Raw genomic sequence first — 21,853 nt, forward strand, 5'->3', positions numbered from 1 at the left:
TCCGGCAGCCGGGGTGGTCTCGGGGCGGAGGACGCAGGCTCGCGCCCTCGGCCTCACCGAGCGGGCCCCGGGGTCCCCGCGGCCGGACGCGCCCTCCGCCTTCCCGCGGCCGGGCGCCAGGCGCTGGGGCCCGGAGAGCGCGGGGCGGGCCGGCGGGGCTGCAGCAGCCGCCCCCGGAGCCCGCCCCCCGGGCCCGGCCCCTCCCCGCCGCCGCCGAGCCGGACGCCGGGCCCCGCGACCATGCGCCGCCTCCCGCGGGCCGCGCTGCTGCCGCTGCCGCTCGCCCTGCTCGTGGCCGCCGGGGCCCCCGAGGCGCCCGTGAGCGCGCCGCGGAGCCTGGTGTGGGGGCCCGGGCTGCGGGCGGGCGTCGTGCTGCCCGTCCGCTACTTCTACCTGCAGGCCGTGAACTCCGCGGGCCAGAACCTCACTCGTTCGCCCCCAGGTATAGCGCTGAGCCGCCGGCCTCCGCGCCCCGCCGCCCCCCGCGCGTCCCGGTCCCCGCGCGCCCCTCGGGAGTCCGCCCGCCGCCCGCGTGGCGTCCCTCCCCCAGCGAGCGTCGCCCTGACTCGGCTCCGGCCACCTCCCCTGCCCCCGCCTCCCCGGAAGCACAGCGGGAGGGCGTCGCGGCCAAAGTCTGTTGAACCAACGGACGAACGGACGCCGCGGGCCCTTCCGCGGCTCAGGGGCGGCGCTGGCGTCCCCGCCGCCCGGGTGCTGATGCAGGCCGGGGTGTCACGGCCCGAGGCCGTCTTCCCGCGCTGTCCCAGCACGCAGGGAGCGTCCGCCCGCTGAGTCATCGAGCCCCAGAACTGGCGCCGGATTACTGGGCTGAGGCCTGGGGTTTGGCACAGCCAGACCCTCCTCCGGGCGCACGCGGGAGCTGGGGGCTTTGCGTTCTCGGAGGCCCAGGGCAGGCCCCAGTGAAGCCCCGCGGCCCTCGGCTGTTCCCCTCCCCGGGGTGGGTCTAGTCCTTGAACCCCTTCTGTCCGGGCGTCCTCCCACCTTCCCCTGCTCGTCTTGCCTTCGCGCCTTCTTGCAACTCGTCCTGCTTGGTTCAAGTGGTTGCGGGTCGGGATCTGCTCATCCCTGTCTCCTTGATGTCCAGCCAGCCCGCACCCTGCTTTATCAAGACACAATCAGAATAGCCCAGCGCCTTTTCCACCGCCCTCAGGAAACTATGACCAAACTTTTTTCAGTTTTAGAAAGGCTTTCCATGGCCCTAAGGACCAGAATTTAAAAAATCCTTAAGCCTAGATTCGAAGTCTTCCACTATGGCGTGTATTTTCTCCTTTATAGTTTTCTTTCTTTCGTAAAATTAATTTTTATAATGTTATAATGAGGGGGTGCTTTAGAAAGAAAAGGGAGAACAAAGGAGGAAAAATTAATTTATCCAGGAAAAAAAAAAGAAAGTGACATGACCCAAAGTGACATGCTGCTAATCTTACTATTAATGAAAGAGCTAGACATTGAAATAAAATTCTGTTCCTTAATTTAAAAATATAGGCAAGGTTGTTTTTTTTTTTAAGATATTATTTATTTGACAGATGGAGATCACAAGTAGGCAGAGAAGCAGGCAGAGAGAGAGGAAGGAAAGCAGGCTTCCTGCTGAGCACTCGAGAGCCCAATGCGGGGCTCCATTCCAGAACCCTGGGATCATGACCTGAGCCGAAGGCAGAGGCTTTAACCCACCGAGACACCCAGGCGCCCCTATAGGCGAGGGTTTTTTTAAGTGGCTGTACTGAAAGCTGTCAAGAGGGCATGAAGATACTCTCAGACAGCGACCTTCATCTTCTGCTGGTGGGAGCACAAATTCCTAAAACGTTACTGGAAAGCAGTTTTCCAAAGGTACCAAGTGTCTAAAATATTTACAAACCTAATGTACAAAAAATAAGTTTCAACAGTGAGAAAATGTGATTAAAAAAAAAGATGTCCTTTGCAAACAATGCTGGTGCTGCTTATTTCTGGCAATCCGATTTCTAGGTATCTGACCTGAGAAAATGATTAGAACGTGGTCAAAGATCCCTATGCAAGAAATTCTTGCCACATTGTCGTCAATTATTACAGCAAATTTAACTAGCCAACTCTGCGGTCATTGCTAAATCAAGCGTGGTACTTTCATGTAATGGCATATTTGACAGCCCATTAAAAGTTAACATTTTAGATTCCACTTACATAAGGTATCTAAAGTAGTTAAATTCACAGAAACAAAGTGGAATGGTGGTTGCCAGGGGTCCATGGAGGAGAGAAATGGGAAATTGTTGAATAGGTGTAGAGTTTCAGGTTTGCAAAATGAAAAAGGTTTAGAGATTTATTGCCTGAAAATGTGAATTTCCTTAACACTACAGAATTGTACAGTTAAAAATGGTTAAGATGATCAATTTTGTTATATGTTTTAGGTTTCACTTTTAAAGTAATGTTTTAAAATATTTAATAATGCTTAAACTAGGTTATGGATGGACTAAACAGGAAAGAAATTATATAGTTTCACTTTAATTTTATAATAAAGAGATGAAACTATACCTCTCATTAGTGTTCTCAGTAGTTCTAACATGAGAATAAAGATTTTTGTTTCACTCTTCTTTTTTCCCAAGAAAATTCCCCCCCACAGTAATCTTAATGTTTTTTATAATCAGGAAAAGAAGTCATAAAAAACAAAAGACTTATAGCAAATCTTTTCAGACAACCTCAATTTCATACCTTTAGAATCTCCCTATTTTCTCTCATGCTACTCAATTTTTAGCTTCCATTAAAAGGCCACTCTGTAGTTTTGAAAAGCTCATGCAACTAGGTTTTTACATTTTCTGCCATCATTCACTTGCAAGTCCTAAAACTTTTCCTTCTCCAAGAACTAAATGGAAAAAAAAAAAAGGCCATTTTTTTTCTCAAGGCATAGACCTTCTTTTTTTTTTTTTTAAAGATTTTATTTATTTATTTGGCAGAGAGAGATCACAAGTTGGCAGAGAGGCAGGCAGAGAGAGAGAGAGAGGGAAGCAGGCTCCCTGCTGAGCAGAGAGAGAGCCCGATGCAGGACTCCATCCGAGGACCCTGAGATCATGACCTTAGCCGAAGACAGCAGCTTAACCCACTCAGCCACCCAGGCGCCCTCAAGACATAGACCTTCTTACACGGCTTAACCAAGATTCCCTTGATAATTATCACTCCCATTTAACAGTGTCACATTTATCTGAATATCATTATGCTGTGTGTCTCCAGGTACCTGGATTACAAGCCTGTGACCGTGAATGGTCTAAAGCAGGGGATCTCAGACTGGAGTCCAAAGACAGAAATTCGGCAGTCTGTGACCTTGGATATAGGGGAAAGAAGCTATCTCTACCTTTGTTTTTACTCCCTTCTGACTTAAATGGAGTATTTCCTTCCATTAGGAATATAGACAAAACCTGCTGATACTGTTATATTGTCAGCATGAGACATAATGCGTGACGGAGGTGCTCTGTAAATACCACGGAGAAAAGAAAAGAAGGGATGGAGGGTGGGTGGTTGGAATCCGTCACGATGGCTGGATACGGATACTCATTCTCTACTCAGTCCTCCCTAGTGATAATCGTCATAAAATAATCATACTTCCTACTTGTGTAGCACTGCAGTGTTTTAAACTGTGCCCTGTTTAATTTGTCATCCTTAATTGTCTTGTTAAGTGGGAAGGCCGGGTATTACTCTCTTCACTTTACACCTAAGACACTGAGGCTCAGAAAAGCTAAAATGTTTTGCCTGTGGCCCCACAGCCATTAAGTGTCAAAGCCAAGAGTAGACACTCATCCTCTTTCCATTTAATTAAATCTCCGGTGACATGGTTGTCGTGCATCAGTTCTCGGTAAATTCCCTTGGCCGTGTGGGGTTGACACCTGTTACAGCTGCAGAGCCTTCATAGTCTTCCTAAACAAGAGGGAAGGCGATGACTCTGTGGTACCAACGGTGCCCGAGGTTATTCCTCCAATCTGACGTCTGCAAACCAAAAGGCTAACGTGATGCAGCGTGACAAGTGGCCGCAGCGTGAGCTTTGAAGGACTCAAGCTGTATTCAAATATTGGCTGTTACTCATATGCAGGTGACCTTGGGCAAGTTATGTCACTTCGTGGAGCCTTGCTTCCTGATCTGTAAAATGGGACGGCGATGCTCATGTTATAAATTCTTGTAGGAAACAAATAAGGTAGAAAATGTAATGAAAATCTCAAGCTCAGGACTGGCCCATAATCCCTGCTAAAGTCTTCAAAAGTTCTGATTCTCATGATGCAAGACTTTGATACTGCTAACCTCCTCGATCTAGCCAGTCTCTGCATTCTCATTCCATTAGCTTTCTCTCCTAAAGAGGTTTGAATTGAAGTAGAAAAATTCAGGTTGAGCTGCAAGTCTGTTCCCTTATGTTAGCCTTTGGGGCAAATGAGAATTCACATTCCTTCCATTTGAAGCATTTTCAAATCGCACTCTTCTCAGTTTCTCTTTTATGGGTTAAAATTGCTTATTTCTATTTCAGTCATCACAATTGTTATTTTGTGTTGATTCTAACATTAATTTCATGCCAACAATGACACAGGCATGAGAGTCCTATAAAAATAACTGGACATTTAAAATATGTATTTCCAATGACTCTATTTTAGGGTTTTTTTTCAGCTTTATACATTTATTTTGAAATGTAGTTCTTAAATGCTATTACAGAAACAGAAAATTTTATAACTGGAAGAGACAATACAGATTAGTCCAGTACTTTGAATTTTAAAATAATGAAGCATTTTGGAACTAGTTTTTTCTGTAAATCCATTTCATTCCAAAATGATCACAGAATCATTAATATTTTTGTCTTATATCTGTTTTGTTTATTTACAATCACAAGTTTATGGAGAATAGGACTATTTGACCAAAACACAACTTTTCTGTACTGGTTCCACTTTAGGGAGAAAATTATAGATATATCCTCCAGGTCCCCAGGCTCTGCCTTCCTGATTTGCAGTCTGTATATGTGCTTCCTAAAATCAAGTGAGAAATAACACAAAGCAATAACCAATGTATTTCATGTAAGCATTTCAGGTAAATGGCTAATATTTTAAATAATTTTACATTATTACCATTTTCTTACAACATCCCCTATATTTATTACAATTCATTGATTTTAGCAGATATCTTTAATAATTTTATCACATTTATTTCAAGGATGTCTAAATGTATTCTTTAATAGCAATGTGTCAGACACTACATTACGATTACAAAATTAAAGAGACCACAGAACACCTCTCCTCACCCACAAGAAAAAAATACAATGCTTAAAGATCAAAAGAGAGTACAAGCTTCACTCACAAGATTTAGAAACTAAGAGTGGGAGAAAGAAACTTTTTTCAGTAATTAAAAATATATATATTAAATATGCTTAATTTGATAATATGATAGATGTGAGATCAAAGACTCCTTCCATCACCACTATTTTTGGCCAGGACTGTGAATTTCAGAGGATTCACCACTTTTTATAAAATATTTGCCTTTGAGGGGCACCTGGGTGGCTCAGTGGATTAAGCCGCTGCCTTCGGCTCAGGTCATGATCTCAGGGTCCTGGGATCAAGCCTCGCATCAGGCTCTCTGCTCCGCAGGGAGCCTGCTTCCTCCTCTCTCTCTGCCTGCCTCTCTGCCTACTTGTGATCTCTCTCTCTGTCAAATAAATAAATAAAAATCTTTAAAAAAAAATTTGCCTTTGATATAGTGATGAACTGTGGTTAGGACATGAACTGATCTTTGTTCTCAGAGGTCTTGAGGATCAGATCTGCGCTGAGGGCAGAAACATCCACTGGATTCTGGAAAGAGGGATATCACATTTATTCCTGGATCCCAGTGATAATATTAATCACAACAGTATTGTCTCCAAGCCTCAGTCAGTCAGCTCATATACTACCGAAAAAGAAGGGAGAGTTTGCTAAGCAGGTATTGTTTACCCTGGAATTTCCAGAAAACCCACAGAATTTTGGAGTTTGAAAGGGTGTTAGATTCTTCTAGTATAACTTTCAATCCAACCTGAGGAAACAAGTTTGGAGAAGTAAACTCTAGTATTTACAAAGTGTGTGAAATGTGTGTGTGTGTCTGATATTTGGGCACAGTCTGATAACTAGCTATAATCTCTCTCTACTTAGGGAAATAGGCTTAGAAGTATAACTTGAAATTTGCGTTAACCGAAGGGAAATTTCCTCAGAAATGAGGGTTATTAGGTATTAAAATGGTTTATGAAGAGAGCTGGTATATATTTTATAGGAGAAAGGTGGATTGCCTTGGAGCTCTGTCATTCTAAGACTTTTTGGATTTTTAACTATCTGGGCTGCTTTAAACCTACCCAAAGGCGAAAAGAGCAAAGAGGCAAAAAGGTCATCTCTTCCTTGCTTTTCTAAAGAACTGATCTTGTTCATTCAGTAAATCTTTACTGAAAGACTAATGAATCAAATGTTGACTCAGATCTTTGGTTTCAGGACACAACCCAGACATGGTTCCTGGTCTCAAGGACCTTTCATACTAAAATTATTTTGTTATTATTTTGATAGTATGGAAAAAAGTATTTGGTGTACAGATACCTATCCAATAATTGGTAAGACAAAATAACCATGAAATAGTAGCTACATACATACATATATCTATTTTTTTCTTTTTTCTTTCAGGTCAAACACTATTCAAAGTAGTAATCAAATCTCTTTCACCTAAAGAGTTAGTCCGTATTCACGTCCCCAAACCTTTGGACAGGAATGATGGGACATTTTTGATGCGATATAGGATGTATGAAACTGTCAGCGAAGGGCTGAAGATAGAGGTCCTTTACGGTGATGAGCATGTGGATCAGTCTCCTTATATTTTGCAAGGTAAGTGGTTATATCACACAATCTAGAGCCAGCCTTATATGTGTAGACCCCATGCCTTTCAAAATGGTTTATGATGACCTTGAATTCATGTACAACAGAGTGAACATGTATACATACCTCCTGGAGCTCAACTGTACACAATTCTGCACCTGACATGGGGCTTGAACTTGCTACCCCAAGATCAAGAGTCACGTGCTGAACTATCTAAGCCAGCCAGGCACCCCTCCTGGAGCTCGATTTAACTTGGAATTTTGCGGGAAAGAAGATTAAAGAAATTTGAATGATAAACAAGAATATCTTGTGTATTTACCCAGGCAGTTAACACATCTGGCACTCTTCATTCTTTTATAGAGATCTACATTTCCGTCTAGGACCGTTTGCCTTCTGCTCAAGGATCCCCATCATCATTTCTTTTAGTGCGAGAATACTGGTGATGAGTTCTCCCAGCTTTTGAGTATCTGAAAGAGTCTGTATTTTGCTTTCATATTTTAAAGACATTTTTACTAAATACAGAATTGTAGATTAACAGGATTTGTTTTGTCTCCTCTTAGTACTTTAAAGATGTTGTTCCACTGCCCTCCTACTTGCATTGTTTCCAACAGTTTATCTGCTGACGTCCAAAACTTTGTTCCTCTGCGCTGTTAAAGGTTTTCTCTCTAAGTTTGAACAATCTGATTGTATGTGCTTTGATGTAGTTGCCTTCATGTTTCTTGTGCTCAGGTTTATGGAGCTTCCTAGATCTTTGGGATTATAGTTTTCATTAAATCCAGAAAAATTTTGGCCATTATTTCGTCAGTATTTTTTCTGTTCTACTCCAGAGTTTCCTCCCACAATTCAGTGACCCCTGTATCAGGCTTGAGATTAGCCCACAGCTCATTGATGCTCTTTTCATTTTAAAATTCTTTTTTTTCCCTACATTTCATTTTGTATATTTTCTATCACTACGTCATTAAGTTCCCTAATCTTTCCTTCTGCAGTGTCCACTTTGTCATTAATTGTATCCAGTGTATTTTTCGTCTCTTGGTGCTTTGTCATCTCCTTGAGCTTTTTTTTCTGGAATGTAGTGAAGTTACTTCGAAATAATTTGAAACTTTCAAATTTTGCTTTTACAATTCATCCAGTAAGACCTGAACCATGTTTAGTCTGGGGCTAGTTATTCCCCACCACTCAGGCAATACCACTCTGCCTACTCTACCCTGAGTCCCAGGAATTGGGATGCTACCAAGTCTGCCTGGTGTGAACAGGTACTATTCCCAACCCTATATGACCAGTGGGTAGTGTTGCCTCCAATCGTTGTGGATGGTTCTTTCCCTGCCTTGGATAGTTTCCTCCCTTATGCACTCTTATACTTATACCTTACTTATACCCTCACTTACACCCTCTTCAGAAACCCTAAATACTTGAGGGGGAACCTTTTGCAGATCTCTGGAATTTTCTGTCTGTGTAGTTCTCTCCTTTCAGGCAGTGTGTCCTACAAATGTCAGCCGCCTTGTTCTCCCTGGACACCCAGCTCTATCCCCTCAATTCAGTGAGTTTTCTGGGCTCTGCCTACATTTCTCCTCCTGTTTCCATAACCTGGAAACTCCCTTAGGCAGTAAGCTTATGAACTGTAGGGATCACCTCATCTGTTTCCCATCTCTCAGACTCACTGTCTTTCACTGCCTCATGTCTGGTGGCTCAAAAACCTGTTTCATATATTTTGTATCTTTTTTTGGTAGAAGCGTAAATTGGTCCATATTACTCATCTTGGTCTAATAGAAATCCTCAAGAAACATAAATAATTTCTTTGAAGTTTTTATATTTATAAAATTGCTTTTCTTTATATTTTTATATTAAGTTAAATACATCTTGACATAAGATATAATATTGGTATAAATTCCTTCTAAAATGAGTCCTCAAAGAAGTTTTATACTTATAGCTGCGTACGTTAAAATTACATGGCCAGATACGCCTGGGTTACATATTTCTTCCTTGACATGTGCTGATGGAGGTGATTTTAGAGATTCAAGGGAGGAGGCCTCCATCTTGTTTACCAAAAAATCGTCACCTACACTGTAATAATGCCAGAAAAGTAATACATTCTCTTTTTCCTTGTGAAAAGGTAAGTTGTTTTATGTCCACCAGGTATTCATGACTCACTGGATTTATCAGCTCGTTGGCTGAGAGTGGGTTATATCGGAAGAGAGTGTACGGTATATTAGAGGAATGATCGGGGGATGCAAAGTGGAAGCACAGGACTCTGACACAAGCACTTTCATCATGGATTTGTTTAGGGCAGACTATCCCCGTCTGGAGAACGTTAGACCTCACCAAGAAGTCATCCCATGTTCCTATCAGGGGCAGAAATAACCCTCTGTGTGGAGGGGTTTGTTAATGGAGCGTGGCATTACACATGTTTCATCTTCCCTAGGACCCGTGTACCACGAGTACTGTGAGTGTCCAGAAGGGGATCCTCAGGCCTGGCAGAAAACTCTTTCTTGTCCAGCCAAGGAACCACAGATTGCAAAGGATTTTGCTTCCTTCCCCAGCATCAATCTCCTGCAGATGCTACATGAAGTTCCAAAAAGGTTTGGGGACGAGAGGGGTGCCATCGTTCACTACACGATTCTCAATAACCGCATCTACCGGAGATCTTTAGGGAAGTACACAGACTTCAAAATGTTCTCGGATGAGATTTTGCTGTCACTGGCAAGAAAGGTATGGGAATGAATTCATTGGTTCCGAAAAAAATGCAAAGTTGACCCTTAAACCACACGGGTGTGAACTGCATGAGTGTACTTGTACATGGACATTTTTTTATAAATACATGACAGTACCATAAATAGTATTTCTCTTCCTTATGATTTTCTGAATTAGCAGTTTCTTTTCTCTAGCCGATTATATTGTGAGAACACAGTATATAATACATGTAACATAAAAGATGTGTTAATCAACTCTTACCAGACACTAGTAGACTACTAGTTGTTAAGTTTTGGGGGAGTCAAGATTTTTTTAAAGATTTTTTTTTTTTTAATTTAACAGACATAGATTACAAGTAGGCAGAGAGGCAGGCAGAGAGAGAGGAGGAAGCAGGCTCCCTGCTGAGCAGAGAGCCCGATGTGGGGCTCGATCCCAGGACCCTGGGATCATGACCTGAGCCGAAGGCAGAGGCTCTAACCCACTGAGCCACCCCGGCGCCCCAAGGGGGAGTCAGGATTTATGCACAAATTTTAGACTATGCGGGTGTCAGCGCCTCTAACCCCTGCATTGTTCAAGGGTGAGCTGGAGTTTACTTATTTCGTTGTAACTTTGGGATTCTTAGAGCAACAATGGCAAAGCATGGACATGGATTCCAGGCTTGGAAATGGGCATCTAATGTGTCCACCACCTGAGTGGTCATAAATTCTCCCCCCTTTATGGATCTTTCTTTCCTTGAATTAAGTGGCTTGAGGCCACTTTTCCTACCAAGCACTCCCGAGGTTCCTGTGCACTCCCAGACGTGTTGAGCCTCGAGGTCACCTTTTTTTGAGACGTGTTAATGAGCTGACAAACGAGAGTAGATAAGCAAGAGCGTGGGTCATCAAGTCCCCTGCCCTTCCCTCTTGTTCCAGGTTCTTTGCCCGGTGGCTGGGAAGAAAGCCAAGATCAATGAGACTCATCTCTGGACTTAGAGTGGCCTACGCTAGTGGGACTTGTTTTTGTCATTTGGAAGTTAGAGTGGGATGTGAAACGAATAGTGGCACCTCAGCATGACAGGCCTGTGAGAAGAGCCGGTCCCCAGGGTGAAGCTGCCTGAGGAGAGTGAGCCATCAAGGAAGTGACATTCGGTCTGGGTTCAAAGGACGAGAAAGGAGATTGCCAAGTAGGAGAAGAATATTCCCAGTGAGAAGGGAATGACCTATGAGAGTGGGTGGCATTTTCAGAGAGTAGCCGAAAGCTTATTGGCCCACACTCAGGTGGAGCAAGATAACACGGCCCGGCTTTCTGGCCCCAGAGTTTAGACCTTGTCCTGCAGGCTTTAGGTTCTGTTGACCTTGATGGTAACATTGATTTTGGTTTTGGGAATTTTGGCAGCAGGGTGAAATCAGATCTGATTGGGGAGAGCCTAGTATCAGAACACCTAGTGAGCAAGCTGCTGCAACAGTCCAGGCGAGAGAGGAGAAGGGCCTCACCTAAGGCATTGACCATGGAGATGGACATGAAGTGGCAGAGTCCAGAAACAAAGATAGATGTGGGGGCGCCTGGGTGGCTCAGTGGTTTAAGCCTCTGCCTTCGGCTCAGGTCATGATCTCAGGGTCCTGGGATCGAGCCCCACATCGGGCTCTCTGCTCAGTGGGGAGCCTGCTTCCCTCTCTCTCTTCCTCTCTCTCTGCCTACTTGTGACCTCTCTCTCTCTGTCAAATAAATAAATAAAATATTAAAAAAAAAAAAAGATAGATGTGATGCAGAGGTTTGAGAGTGGTGGAAAACCAGGGCTTGGATCTAACCTTGTCAATTCTCAGGCAGCTGGCAGAGAGAGTTCTTGAAGCTACTTTCTTTCCATACCATGTCCACTTCTATAATACTAAGTAATTTTTAAAAAAAAATTTTATTAAGTAATCTCTATGCCCAACATAGGGCTCGAAACCATATCAAAAGTCAGACGCTCCAACATCAAGAGTTGGGCACTCCAACAGATGAGCCAGCTGGGCACCCCAATTCTTAGCAATTTTTTTTAAAGATGTGATTTATTTATTTGACAGACAGAGATCACAAGTAGGCAGAGAAGCAGGCAGAGAGAGAGGGGGAAGCAGGCTCCCCGCTGAGCAGAGAGTCCGATACAGGAAGGCAGAAGCTTTAACCCACTGAGCCACCCAGGCACCCCCTAAGAAATTTTTTTTTAAATATTTTATTTATTTGACAGAGAGAGAATGAGAGAGAGAGAGAGATAGGACACAAGGAAGGGGATGGGCAGAGAGACTAGGAGACAGGAAGCCCAATTTGGCGCTCAGTCCTAAGACCCCGGGGATCGTGACCCAAGCTGAAGGCAGACACTTAGCCGACAGCCAGCCAGGAGCCCCAGTACCAAGCAATTTTAAATGCCTCCGCTGAACTGCGGGAGCTTACTCCTGGTTAAATGAATTTGCCATGGGGGCGCCTGGGTGGCTCAGTGGGTTAGAGCCTCTGCCTTCGGCTCAGGTCATGATTCCAGGGTCCTGGGATCGAGCCCCACATCGGGCTCTCTGCTCAGCAGGGAGCCTTCTTCCCCCTCTCTCTCTGCCTCCTTGTGACCTCTCTCTCTATATATAAATAAATAAATAAATAAAAATCTTTAAAAAAAAAAGAATTTGCCATGAACCATCCTCATCCCTGATTTTCTGCTACTGCTGATGACTGAGAGGCATTCTTCTCTATTCTGCTGTTTTCACATGTTCACTTCTAGCAGGCATGTTTTAAGAAGCCGAAGAATGAAAGCATTTAGTACCTAAAACTTAGGTCTTCCCGGCACTGATGTTTCTTCTTTTGTTTATTTAGGTCCTTCTCCCCGACATAGAATTTTATATTAATCTTGGAGACTGGCCTCTGGAGCACCGGCACGTCAATGAAACCCCGGGCCCTCTACCTATTATTTCATGGTGCGGCTCCGTGGATTCACGGGACATTATCCTTCCAACGTATGACATCACCCACTCCACGCTCGAAGCCATGAGGGGTGTCACCAATGACCTCCTCTCTATTCAGGGAAATACGGGTAAATTAAACTTTGTTCTGGAGGGAAAAACAGAGGCAAGAAAGGAATGTTCAGTCAGAGAGAATAAAGGTATATATCTAAATAACCATTGTTCTTATTTTCTAACAAAGAAGAAAGAGCACTGTAGGATTCTTCTAATCGAAAAATTAGGTATGTGGCTTGGGCTAGTAATGTCCAACCTACTGTAACTGAGTCTCCTCTGAGCTGGTCATTTGGAGATACCATTTGGAAATATGTATTTGGTAAAATTGTCACTTAATACTGACTCCGATGCCCTTGTATTGCTGGGTGAAGGGAGCATTTTGAAAAATATAAAATGGCATGCAGACGTGAGAGAACTGTGGTAACAGTATAATTAGGGCATTACTACCTCCAGCACCTAGGAAGGAATTTTCCCCTTTCCTCTTTCTGCCTTGCTTGATCCTTCAAAATCTGCGTTCCTCCCTCGTCCCCTTTGATGGCCCTACACTTAGGCACAACACACTCTGGAACTAAACCAGACTCCCTGAGTAGAATAAACCCTGCCTCTCTTTACAGCCTCTGTTGCTGTTTGTGGTTTGGCAGACTCGTTTCTTAGATAAGACTGGAGACTCTTCGCAAACTACTTAAAGATAACATGAAATGAAACTGACTTTTTATGTGGGAACTGTGAATTCTGAGAAGTGTGTTAAACATTAGAGAGAGTGGACCAGTTTCTGTGTTTTATGATTTATCCCTTCAAATAGTAACAAGTGTTAACTAATAATCTCTTTAGAATGATAGAAATAGACTTAAATTAATTCTCCTAAAATACTTCCCTCCCAGGAGAGAAATTCCCACACACATGCGCGTGTGTGTGCGTGCGCACACACACACACACACAGAGTTGGGCTATATATATGTGTTTTCATTTCACAGCTCAGTAGACAAAATCTAGTAAGTCAAAAACGATGTGCTCAAAATTTTGAACAACCAGGGATTGAAGATGTGGATGTTACTTAGTTACATAGTTTGTTCTGGTCACCCAGTCGAAGAACAAATCCTAGCTCATTTTTTATTGTGAAGCATAAAGGATAGAAGAAGCTAGTGCTTTGTGAGTGGGCCAAGACATTGAATGTCTTTTGCTTTGAGCTTGATCCACTGTTATTTTGGGTATCTCCTGATGTCATACAGCAGACTGTCCAATATTTGAGTGAGCTCTCATGGGTAGAAATTAGGGACATCTGGGTGGCTCAGTTGGTTAAGCATCTGCGTTTGGCTCAGGTCATGATCTCAGGGTCCTGGGATCGAGCCCCACATCAGGCTCCCTGCTCAGCACGGAGTCTTCTTATCCCTCTCCCTCTGCCTGCTGCTTACCCTTCTCGTGCTTTCTCTTTCTCTGTAAAAAAATAAGTAAATAAAGTTTATTTATAAATAAACAAAATCTTTAAAAAAATAGGTGAAATTGGAGCATGCTTTTCTGTGATACAGCACATAAAAGGACTGTTTTTAAAAGTCTGAACTGGAAAGTATGTCAGGCAATTTACTTGATCCCATATTTTTTTGGAAATAGCACCCTATTTTAGAAGATGGGTTGATGATCAAAGAGCATTAATAGCTTAAATGACAATGGTAGGTTACAGATGATTATGCTTACTGTTTTTATAAACATCGAATTCATATCACATTTTTTTCTGTGGCTTCAAACTTCTAGGGCCTTCCTGGATCAACAAAACAGAGAAAGCTTTCTTCAGAGGTAGAGATAGCCGAGAAGAGAGGCTCCAGTTGGTACAGCTCTCCAAGGAAAATCCCCATCTCCTAGATGCAGGAATTACAGGATATTTCTTTTTCCAAGAGAAAGAAAAGGAGCTTGGAAAAGCTAAATTGACAGGTTTCTTTGATTTCTTTAAGGTACGCATTTACGTCTTCCTGTACGGGTAGGAAGTGATAAACTTGTGATAAGTCTACAGAATCGTTGGGTGGGCCCTTTTCTTCAGTCTTGTGAGCTGGAGCACACTTTCTTACTTTCTCCCTTCCAAGCTTGGGGAATTACAAAACTCATTGTGATTTCCTTTTTGTTTTTTTGTTTTTGTGAATTCTGTCTACCAAAAGGCCAGAACTATATTTAATACTCAAGATATAGTGCAGGGATTAACCTAGGGGTTTGGGGGCATTTTTCTCTTTTTTCTGTTTGTTTTCATAAACTGGGAACATAAATACCTTTTACATGAAGTGATCGTAAAGGCCTTTTGTAAACGGAAAGAGTGTAAATTCCATAGGAGTAAAATTGGAGCTGGAATTGGGGTTCACATCCTGTCTGTGGTCCTTCCTCTGTCACTGACTGTGGGACCGTCATCTCTTCGCACCCCTAAACATGCAGGCTGCCTGCCTTGTTCCATCGAGCATTGTCGTGAGGATGGGGATGGGAACAATGTGACAAAATCTGACTGGCTAGAAACTCTTTGGTACCAGTTACTCAAGAAAAAAATTAACGACCAAACCTGCGAGTATTTCCTGTTTGTTTCAGTGTGGTTATAATGAAAAGAACATTTGATCTGACAAACTCAGGGAATAGAGGTTTCTAAATTTATCTGGACACACGATTTTTTCATTTGAAAACAGAAAAGAGGAAAGAACTTATGGTAATACTTGCTTCACAGGACTATGATCGAGTGAGGTTTAATTCCCGTGAAAAGTGATTTTGAAATGTAAAGCAAGGCTTATTAACCCAGCAGATGGGCAAACGGGGTACATCTTGTGTTGTTAGCATCACACGAATCCCTAAATGTCTCCAAGTTTCTGTCTCCTCAACTCTAGAAGTGAACCCTGGATCCTGGGTTAGAGCTGTTTCAGGCTCTCTGCTCAGTGGGGAGCCTGCTTCCCCCTCTCTGCCTACTTGTGATCTCTCTCTCTCTCTGTCAAATAAATAAAATCTTTAAAAAAAAAAAAAAACCAAAACCCTTTTAAACAGTGAAGTTGGAACGTGGAAAATAATTCCTTTATATTTAGTATTATAGCGTTGATGATAAGCAGAAGTGAAGCAAATAGCTATTAAGTTTTTTCTTTGTTCATGTTTGTTTTAATCTTTTAGTACAAGTATCAAGTGAATGTGGATGGGACCGTGGCGGCTTACAGATATCCATACCTCATGTTGGGTGACAGCTTGGTTTTGAAGCAGGACTCGACGTATTACGAACATTTCTATATGGCACTAACGCCTTGGAAACATTATGTTCCAATTAAAAGAAATCTTAGTGATTTACTAGAGAAAGTTAAATGGGCCAAGGTACGTTTTCCGCAATTTTAATTGCTTGAGGCAGTAACAGACTTACCAGGATTATTTACATGAGTTCCATCACGACCAAGTTTCACTTGACATAATTTCGTCAAAAGAAATGTTATTTTCTGAAATTTTTGTTCCTGTGAAATATCTAAAGAATCAACATCAGAATCACTTTAATACCCTTTAACCAACATTTTGTAGGATTTTTAGAAGATTTGAAGTCCAGCGTTATGTAGAATATGGGTTTTTCTGAAGGAATCAATATTCACGTATATACGCACAAGCAAAAACACACTAAGTGCAAGTGACAGATTGGAAATTCCAGGACCAGAGTGCTCGATGCACAAGAAGACATTGAAGACAATTGTGATACCCTTTTCCTTTCCGCAGTCAGGAAAAAGGCACAATGAATGCATGGAATACACAACACCCCAAGAATCACAAATTTCCCATAAAATAAGAATTCTTTTTTTTTTTTAAGGAAACATAGGACAAAGCTGTTGTGTTTTTTTACGAAACAATAAAAATTCCCCCTTCTGTTGGTAGGACTTCATTCTATTTCTAAGTTTCTGAGAAGCAATATTCAGGTATGCAAATAACTGGGAGCCTGAGGCAGAATCATTCTTGTGACCCTTTATAAAGAGTCAGGATTGCTTGCCAGTGGCTTTATGGGCAGCGTCATAGAATGTCAGCTATTTTCTAAAAGTATTATTAGGAACAGTGACCGTTCCTGATACTGAAGGAAAACCTGTGGGTTCTAATGACTAAATTTATGAATATAGCAGTAAGACAGGCCTTCGTAGGCACTGTTTTATGACAACTTCTGGGCTCTGTGTATTAAAGTTTTTAAGAGATGTTATAACTTGCAAAGGGATTCATTCTATTCCAGATTGTATTTTAATACCAAGCAGAGAGGCTATGGGATTGGGGGAGATGAGGATGAGCCCTCAATTTCTTGGGTAGCCAGGACAGTATGAGGGGTAGTCACGAGAGAGAAGACTGCATGTCTGGTGTGCATATGGCGGGGGGGGGGGGGGCCTGTGGACCAGGGTCTGAACACGTATGATCACTTCTGTGTAACACGGTGGGGGGGGGGGGCGGCTAAAAAAGACAATTTCTTGTCAGTTTCTCAGAGCCTTGCTCTGAAGTTATTTTCCTCGTGTCCCCTGTCCCCATGCTGGTCACATTCAACCCGACCTCTGTCCTGCTTCATACTCAACAGTAGCCTTCTTTGGGGGTGGGGAGGTTCACAGGAGTATTTTTCTTTTATTGTGTCTGTGCATTTAACCCTTTCAGGAAAATGATGGAGAAGCCAAGAAGATTGCAAAGGAAGGGCAGCTGGCCGCGAGGGAGCTGCTGCAGCCACACCGACTCTTCTGCTACTATTACGGAGTACTCCAGGTTCGTCCCCACGGCCCGGCCCGTGGTCCAGGCGTCCTCACAGCCATGCTGGGCCTGAGGACCGCACGTCCTGAAAGGGTTCAGGGCATCAGCCGGTGGATCTCTGGTGAAGCCGAGCACCAGCCCAGCCCGTGGAAAGATGGGAAGAGTGTGATAAGGCCTTTTGTGGTTCTCCATGTTCATAGCTCCACTCACTACTATGAAAAACAATGCTTAGCGCCCTTACGAATATAGATTAAAAGCGCCTCTTAGCTGGGCATTGCTATCTTTAATTAGATGCCCTATGGAATTTCTAGTTTAGGTATTTTCTGAACCTCAGAGAACATCTTTCCTTATCTAGAAAATAAGGGGGTTGGACTCGAGGTCACGAACATCTCTCTGTTCAAAAAGCCTGCCTTTCGGTTCTTACTCCTTAGATTCATGCTTTTGCTAGCACAGTATAGGATGGACAGCAAGTTAGAAAAAGAAATGAAATGTATTTACGATGATTGTAACACCTCGGGCCTAATTACTAAAGTACAAATGTTTATTGGGAATCTAAGAATTGGTGAAGCTCTAGCCAGGAAGGAAAAAAAAAAAAAAAAGTCCTTTTGTTTTTAACCTAAACTTATTTTTCTGTGGACAGGAATAAAAGAGGCATATTTCTTCAGATGTCTGTGGATATCGCTCTCTCATAGAAAAATTAAAATGATAAATTACACCATTTACTAAAAGCAGCCTTTCCCTTGAATGAGTTGTATACCCTCTGCTAGTTTATCTATAATAGTGATAGTAGGGAGTTTCTCCCTCTAAAATGTTCACTAGGTTCCTGTGCCCATGTCAGTTATTTTGTTGGGTTTGGCCCAGCACCCAGAATCTACAGCTAAATGTATATAGAACCACTGAATCAAAAGTCTAATTTATAGGAATGTTTCAGTCCGTGGCTAAAGTAGAGGACATTACACAGGTCTGGCACCATTGACAAAATGTATGTGACTATGAGCTTGAAGGGAGGAGGATGTAAGACCATCAGCTTTATTTTGAGATGCTTATCACCTCTGTTGGTCGATTTGAGTGTTCAACAATGTAATTATTCATTAATGAGGGGAGGATAAATGCTAAGAGGTGTGGCTATTTCAAGTAGGGACCCTTGGCTTGACTTCCCTTTCCTGGAGGCTTCCTCTGTGCAGCTCAGATTGTGGATTGGGGTTCTGGGTTAGATTTCAAAGTATTGCACTGAGTGCCTGGACCCCTGAAGTTCAAATGCAGCTTCAGGACCAAATCAACCAGAACTTTGGTTTTCATCTCAAGATAGACAGCAGCTAGGAACACTGGCGTTGGGTGGGGTAGGGAGGATCCCACGGAATGAAGTGTGGACTCATCTTTCAGTTGTCTTCCAATGTGCATTTCAGAAATACGCGGAGCGCCAGTCCAGCGAACCCAAAATACGTGATGGGATGGAGCTCATTCCTCAGCCAGATGATAACGCGTCCCTGTGCCAGTGCCTCCGGGAAAGACCTTCCAGAGAAGAGCTGTAAGTCAGCTCGCATCGACACTCCTGCGAGTGCCAGCGACGGGTTGAATGCAAGCCTTCAGACAGAGGCCGGGCTGCGGTGGACGCAGTCGAGGAGACTCACGTGGACGGGCAGAGCAAGATGAGAGCAAGTCTTACAAGTCTCTTTAAATATAATTTTCTTTTGTGTAAAAAGCTCCATCGTCAACATCACAGTTTCTCGAAACAGAAAAGTTGCAGGTCACTGTGGAGAGAGGCTTTGCCAGAATAGAAATCATTCTCTGTGAAATGATTTCCACCATATTTCCTAGTTTGTTCACTTTCCCTCTCCCTCTTCCAATTATGAAGAGAAAATGTTGGTGCGGGTTCCTCCACTTTTATTGAATAATTTCTCCTACAAGCTGCTTTGGACATCCCGTAACAGCGAGCCTCCTGTTAGAAGGTCTTATAAGGATAATTAAGGAAGAAGAGCACGGCTCCCTTGTTGAAGGTAGCTTGTAGACTGTGGAGGCCACATTTTTTAAAGCTCACTCATATGTTTTTAGCTAAGTTTTATCAAGGCCTGAGACAAAATTAAGCAGAAATTATGCCATAAACTAGAAATTCCCAATCTATCACGGTAGCACACCCATTGAGGACAACACAATTATTAGTAGATGAGAACGTTCTGCGGGTACCACCCATTATCTATATTGAATAGATGGAAGATAACTACAGTCAGGTGGGGCTCTCTACTACGTTTTGAATCCTTAAAAGGGACACTTGAAAACAGGTGCCAGAAGCAGTAGGAATCCTGGTACCTCGGGAGTTCACCAGTAAGCTGATGAGAAAGGTAAGGATCCTAACTGCACCCCTCCTCTCTTTCAGTGCATTGCTGCAAGAAAAACTTTGGAAATTTCCTTTGCTTTTTTGGACAGGGTCAAGACTTAAGACTTATAGCCCAGAAATCCATTACACACTCCTTGTAAAACCACCAAGATCCACTCCACTAAGGAACACACTCCAAAAGCAAGAGCTAGCTACACTCCCAGTCTAAAAATATTTACTCCCCTAATTGAAATATTTACTTAATCTGAAGAACAGTGTAATCACTTTATAGTAGTCATATCCTTTTATGAAGGTCAAGAAGAACACAGAATTGCGTAACTGGACAAGAGCATATGAACAGTGTCATCAAAACCAAGTATTCAAGGGAAACACCCACCAACTGTTCAAAAGTACAAGGTCACAAGTATTAAAATAAAGGCCAGCTGTACTAAGACCATATGCTAATGAATCCATGTCCTGCATTTATTGTACATGAAGTTTGGGGCTTGTCAAAACAAATAACTGAAAGAAAATTTGCCCTCCTTCACACCACCCTGCCCACCAACCCAGGTTCTTCCTTATGGCTGATGACTTCTTGTTAGAAACATCTTAAATTTTTAAAATGCCCATCACCTGCTGCCAAACAAGCCTGCTAGTTTAAAGTGAACTGAGCTACACTACACAGTTCTGAGCATGGAACAAGAAAAGGACGGTTTTAAGAAATTAAGTGGAGTCCTCAAAAAATTCCATAGGGAGTGAGCAGTCAATCCAGATAATTTTCCATTTGTCCAGCTCAGTCGTAATCTTTAAAAAGAATTAGTTTTACATGGCTTTCTGGTTTGTTGACACGAATATAACTTAATAAAATTGTTTGACTAAAACCCTGATTTTTTTCTCCCCTTTGAACTCACACAGTATCTCCATATTCCATTAGTCGATTTTAATACTTCACTTCTCCTTTAAAAAATCTGACTTTTAAAAGGAAGGGAGGGGTGTAAAGATATGCAGGTAAATACAATAAGTGCTTTTATCTACATAAGCTGCCAGCATGTTCATTGCTGTTTTGCTTTTATTAGTAAAATATTGGAAGCACCTTAAATAGTTTTCATGAGGGAACTGGCTAAATAGTTATTGATATGTAAAGGACTGCAATATAACTATTTTTTTTAACGTAGCTCTATATACTATCATGAAAGATTACCATTACAGTATTCAGTGAAAAAAACTAAGTTACAGAACAACATGTATAATGTGAAACCATGAATGTAAAAAACAAAAATATATTTGTGTGGTTGAAAGTTTGGAAGGATTTTACCAATATCTGAGGAAGAGATGGAGAGAAGGGAGTTTTAACTTTTTGCTGTATATCTATGTATTTGTTTTTACTATAAGTAAGAATCATATTGTAAAATAAAAATGTAAACCTAGGAAAAGACTGTAAGTGCACAAAAGATATGCATAAGAAAATGGATATTTATATTTTCCATTATGCTTTTTAAAATCTACTTTCTATAATTTTATATCATGATACATATTATATATACTTTTTAAATAAATTTTCTAAATAAAATTTTGAAAAAGATAATTTCTGTTTTTAAGAAAGACTGTAACCACCAGGGGACCTGGATGGCTCAGTGGATTGAGTCTCAACTCTTGGTTTCAGCTTAGGTCATGAGCTCAGGATCCTGAAATTGAGCCCCAAGTGGGCTCCATGGAGATTTTCTCTCTCCCTCTGTCCCTCCCCCTACTTGCACAGGTGCTCTCTTTCTTCCTCTCTCTCTCAAATAAGTAAACAAATAAATCTTTAAAGAAAGAGAAGAACGATTGTAACCACCTATAGCCCTGGTATTTCTATAACTGGGTTGGTCTAATTTTAATTTTATTGTGTCTTCCTGAATAAATGAACCAAAACTTCTATCACTGCCACTCAGTCCCTAGTAGGTATAAATCTAATATTAGGGGGAAAGAAATTTGGGCTCGACACCGTTATTTGCTCTTATTTCAGGCAAAAATACAGGAAGTGTAGTGTCTTAGCTGGTTCAGGTTGCCATTATGCTGGTATAGCTTGAACTATGTACAGTGACAGATGTTAACTAGACTTATTGTAGGGATCATTTAGCAATACAAACAAGTCGTAAATCATTGTTGTACACCTGAAAGTAATGTATGGTTGTATGTCAATTATACCTCAATTAAAAAAAATAAAACTGGTTTAAGCTTCACCAGCTAAAGAGCTTAAATTTAGAAATAGCATTGGACTACAATCACCTGTCACTTATTCACTGATCCTGAGCACTAGCTGCCAAATCGATAAAAGGATCCGTTTTCTTATTCACAAATGAATAAAGTACTTAAAT

At 42.2% G+C, this 21,853-nt stretch overlaps 1 protein-coding gene across 2 annotated transcripts; it reads left to right on the plus strand.

Moving 5' to 3' along the window:
• Nucleotides 1-129: 129 nt before the first annotated feature.
• POGLUT3 (protein O-glucosyltransferase 3) lies at nucleotides 130-19,520 on the plus strand. 2 transcript variants are annotated; one of them, XM_046017377.1, is made up of 8 exons: nucleotides 130-442; nucleotides 6,648-6,845; nucleotides 9,256-9,542; nucleotides 12,339-12,555; nucleotides 14,228-14,424; nucleotides 15,605-15,799; nucleotides 17,093-17,197; nucleotides 18,566-19,520. In XM_046017377.1, exons 1-8 carry the CDS (start codon nucleotides 241-243, stop codon nucleotides 18,833-18,835), a joined length of 1,671 nt encoding a protein of 556 aa, XP_045873333.1. In that variant the 5' UTR covers nucleotides 130-240; the 3' UTR covers nucleotides 18,836-19,520. The 2 variants fall into 2 exon arrangements, with proteins under 2 accessions (XP_045873333.1, XP_045873332.1); XM_046017376.1 differs by having other exon boundaries at nucleotides 136-442; nucleotides 18,589-19,520.
• Nucleotides 19,521-21,853: the final 2,333 nt, after the last annotated feature.

This window comes from Meles meles, chromosome 8 (assembly GCF_922984935.1).
Source record: "Meles meles chromosome 8, mMelMel3.1 paternal haplotype, whole genome shotgun sequence".
NCBI classification, from domain to species: domain Eukaryota; kingdom Metazoa; phylum Chordata; class Mammalia; order Carnivora; family Mustelidae; genus Meles; species Meles meles.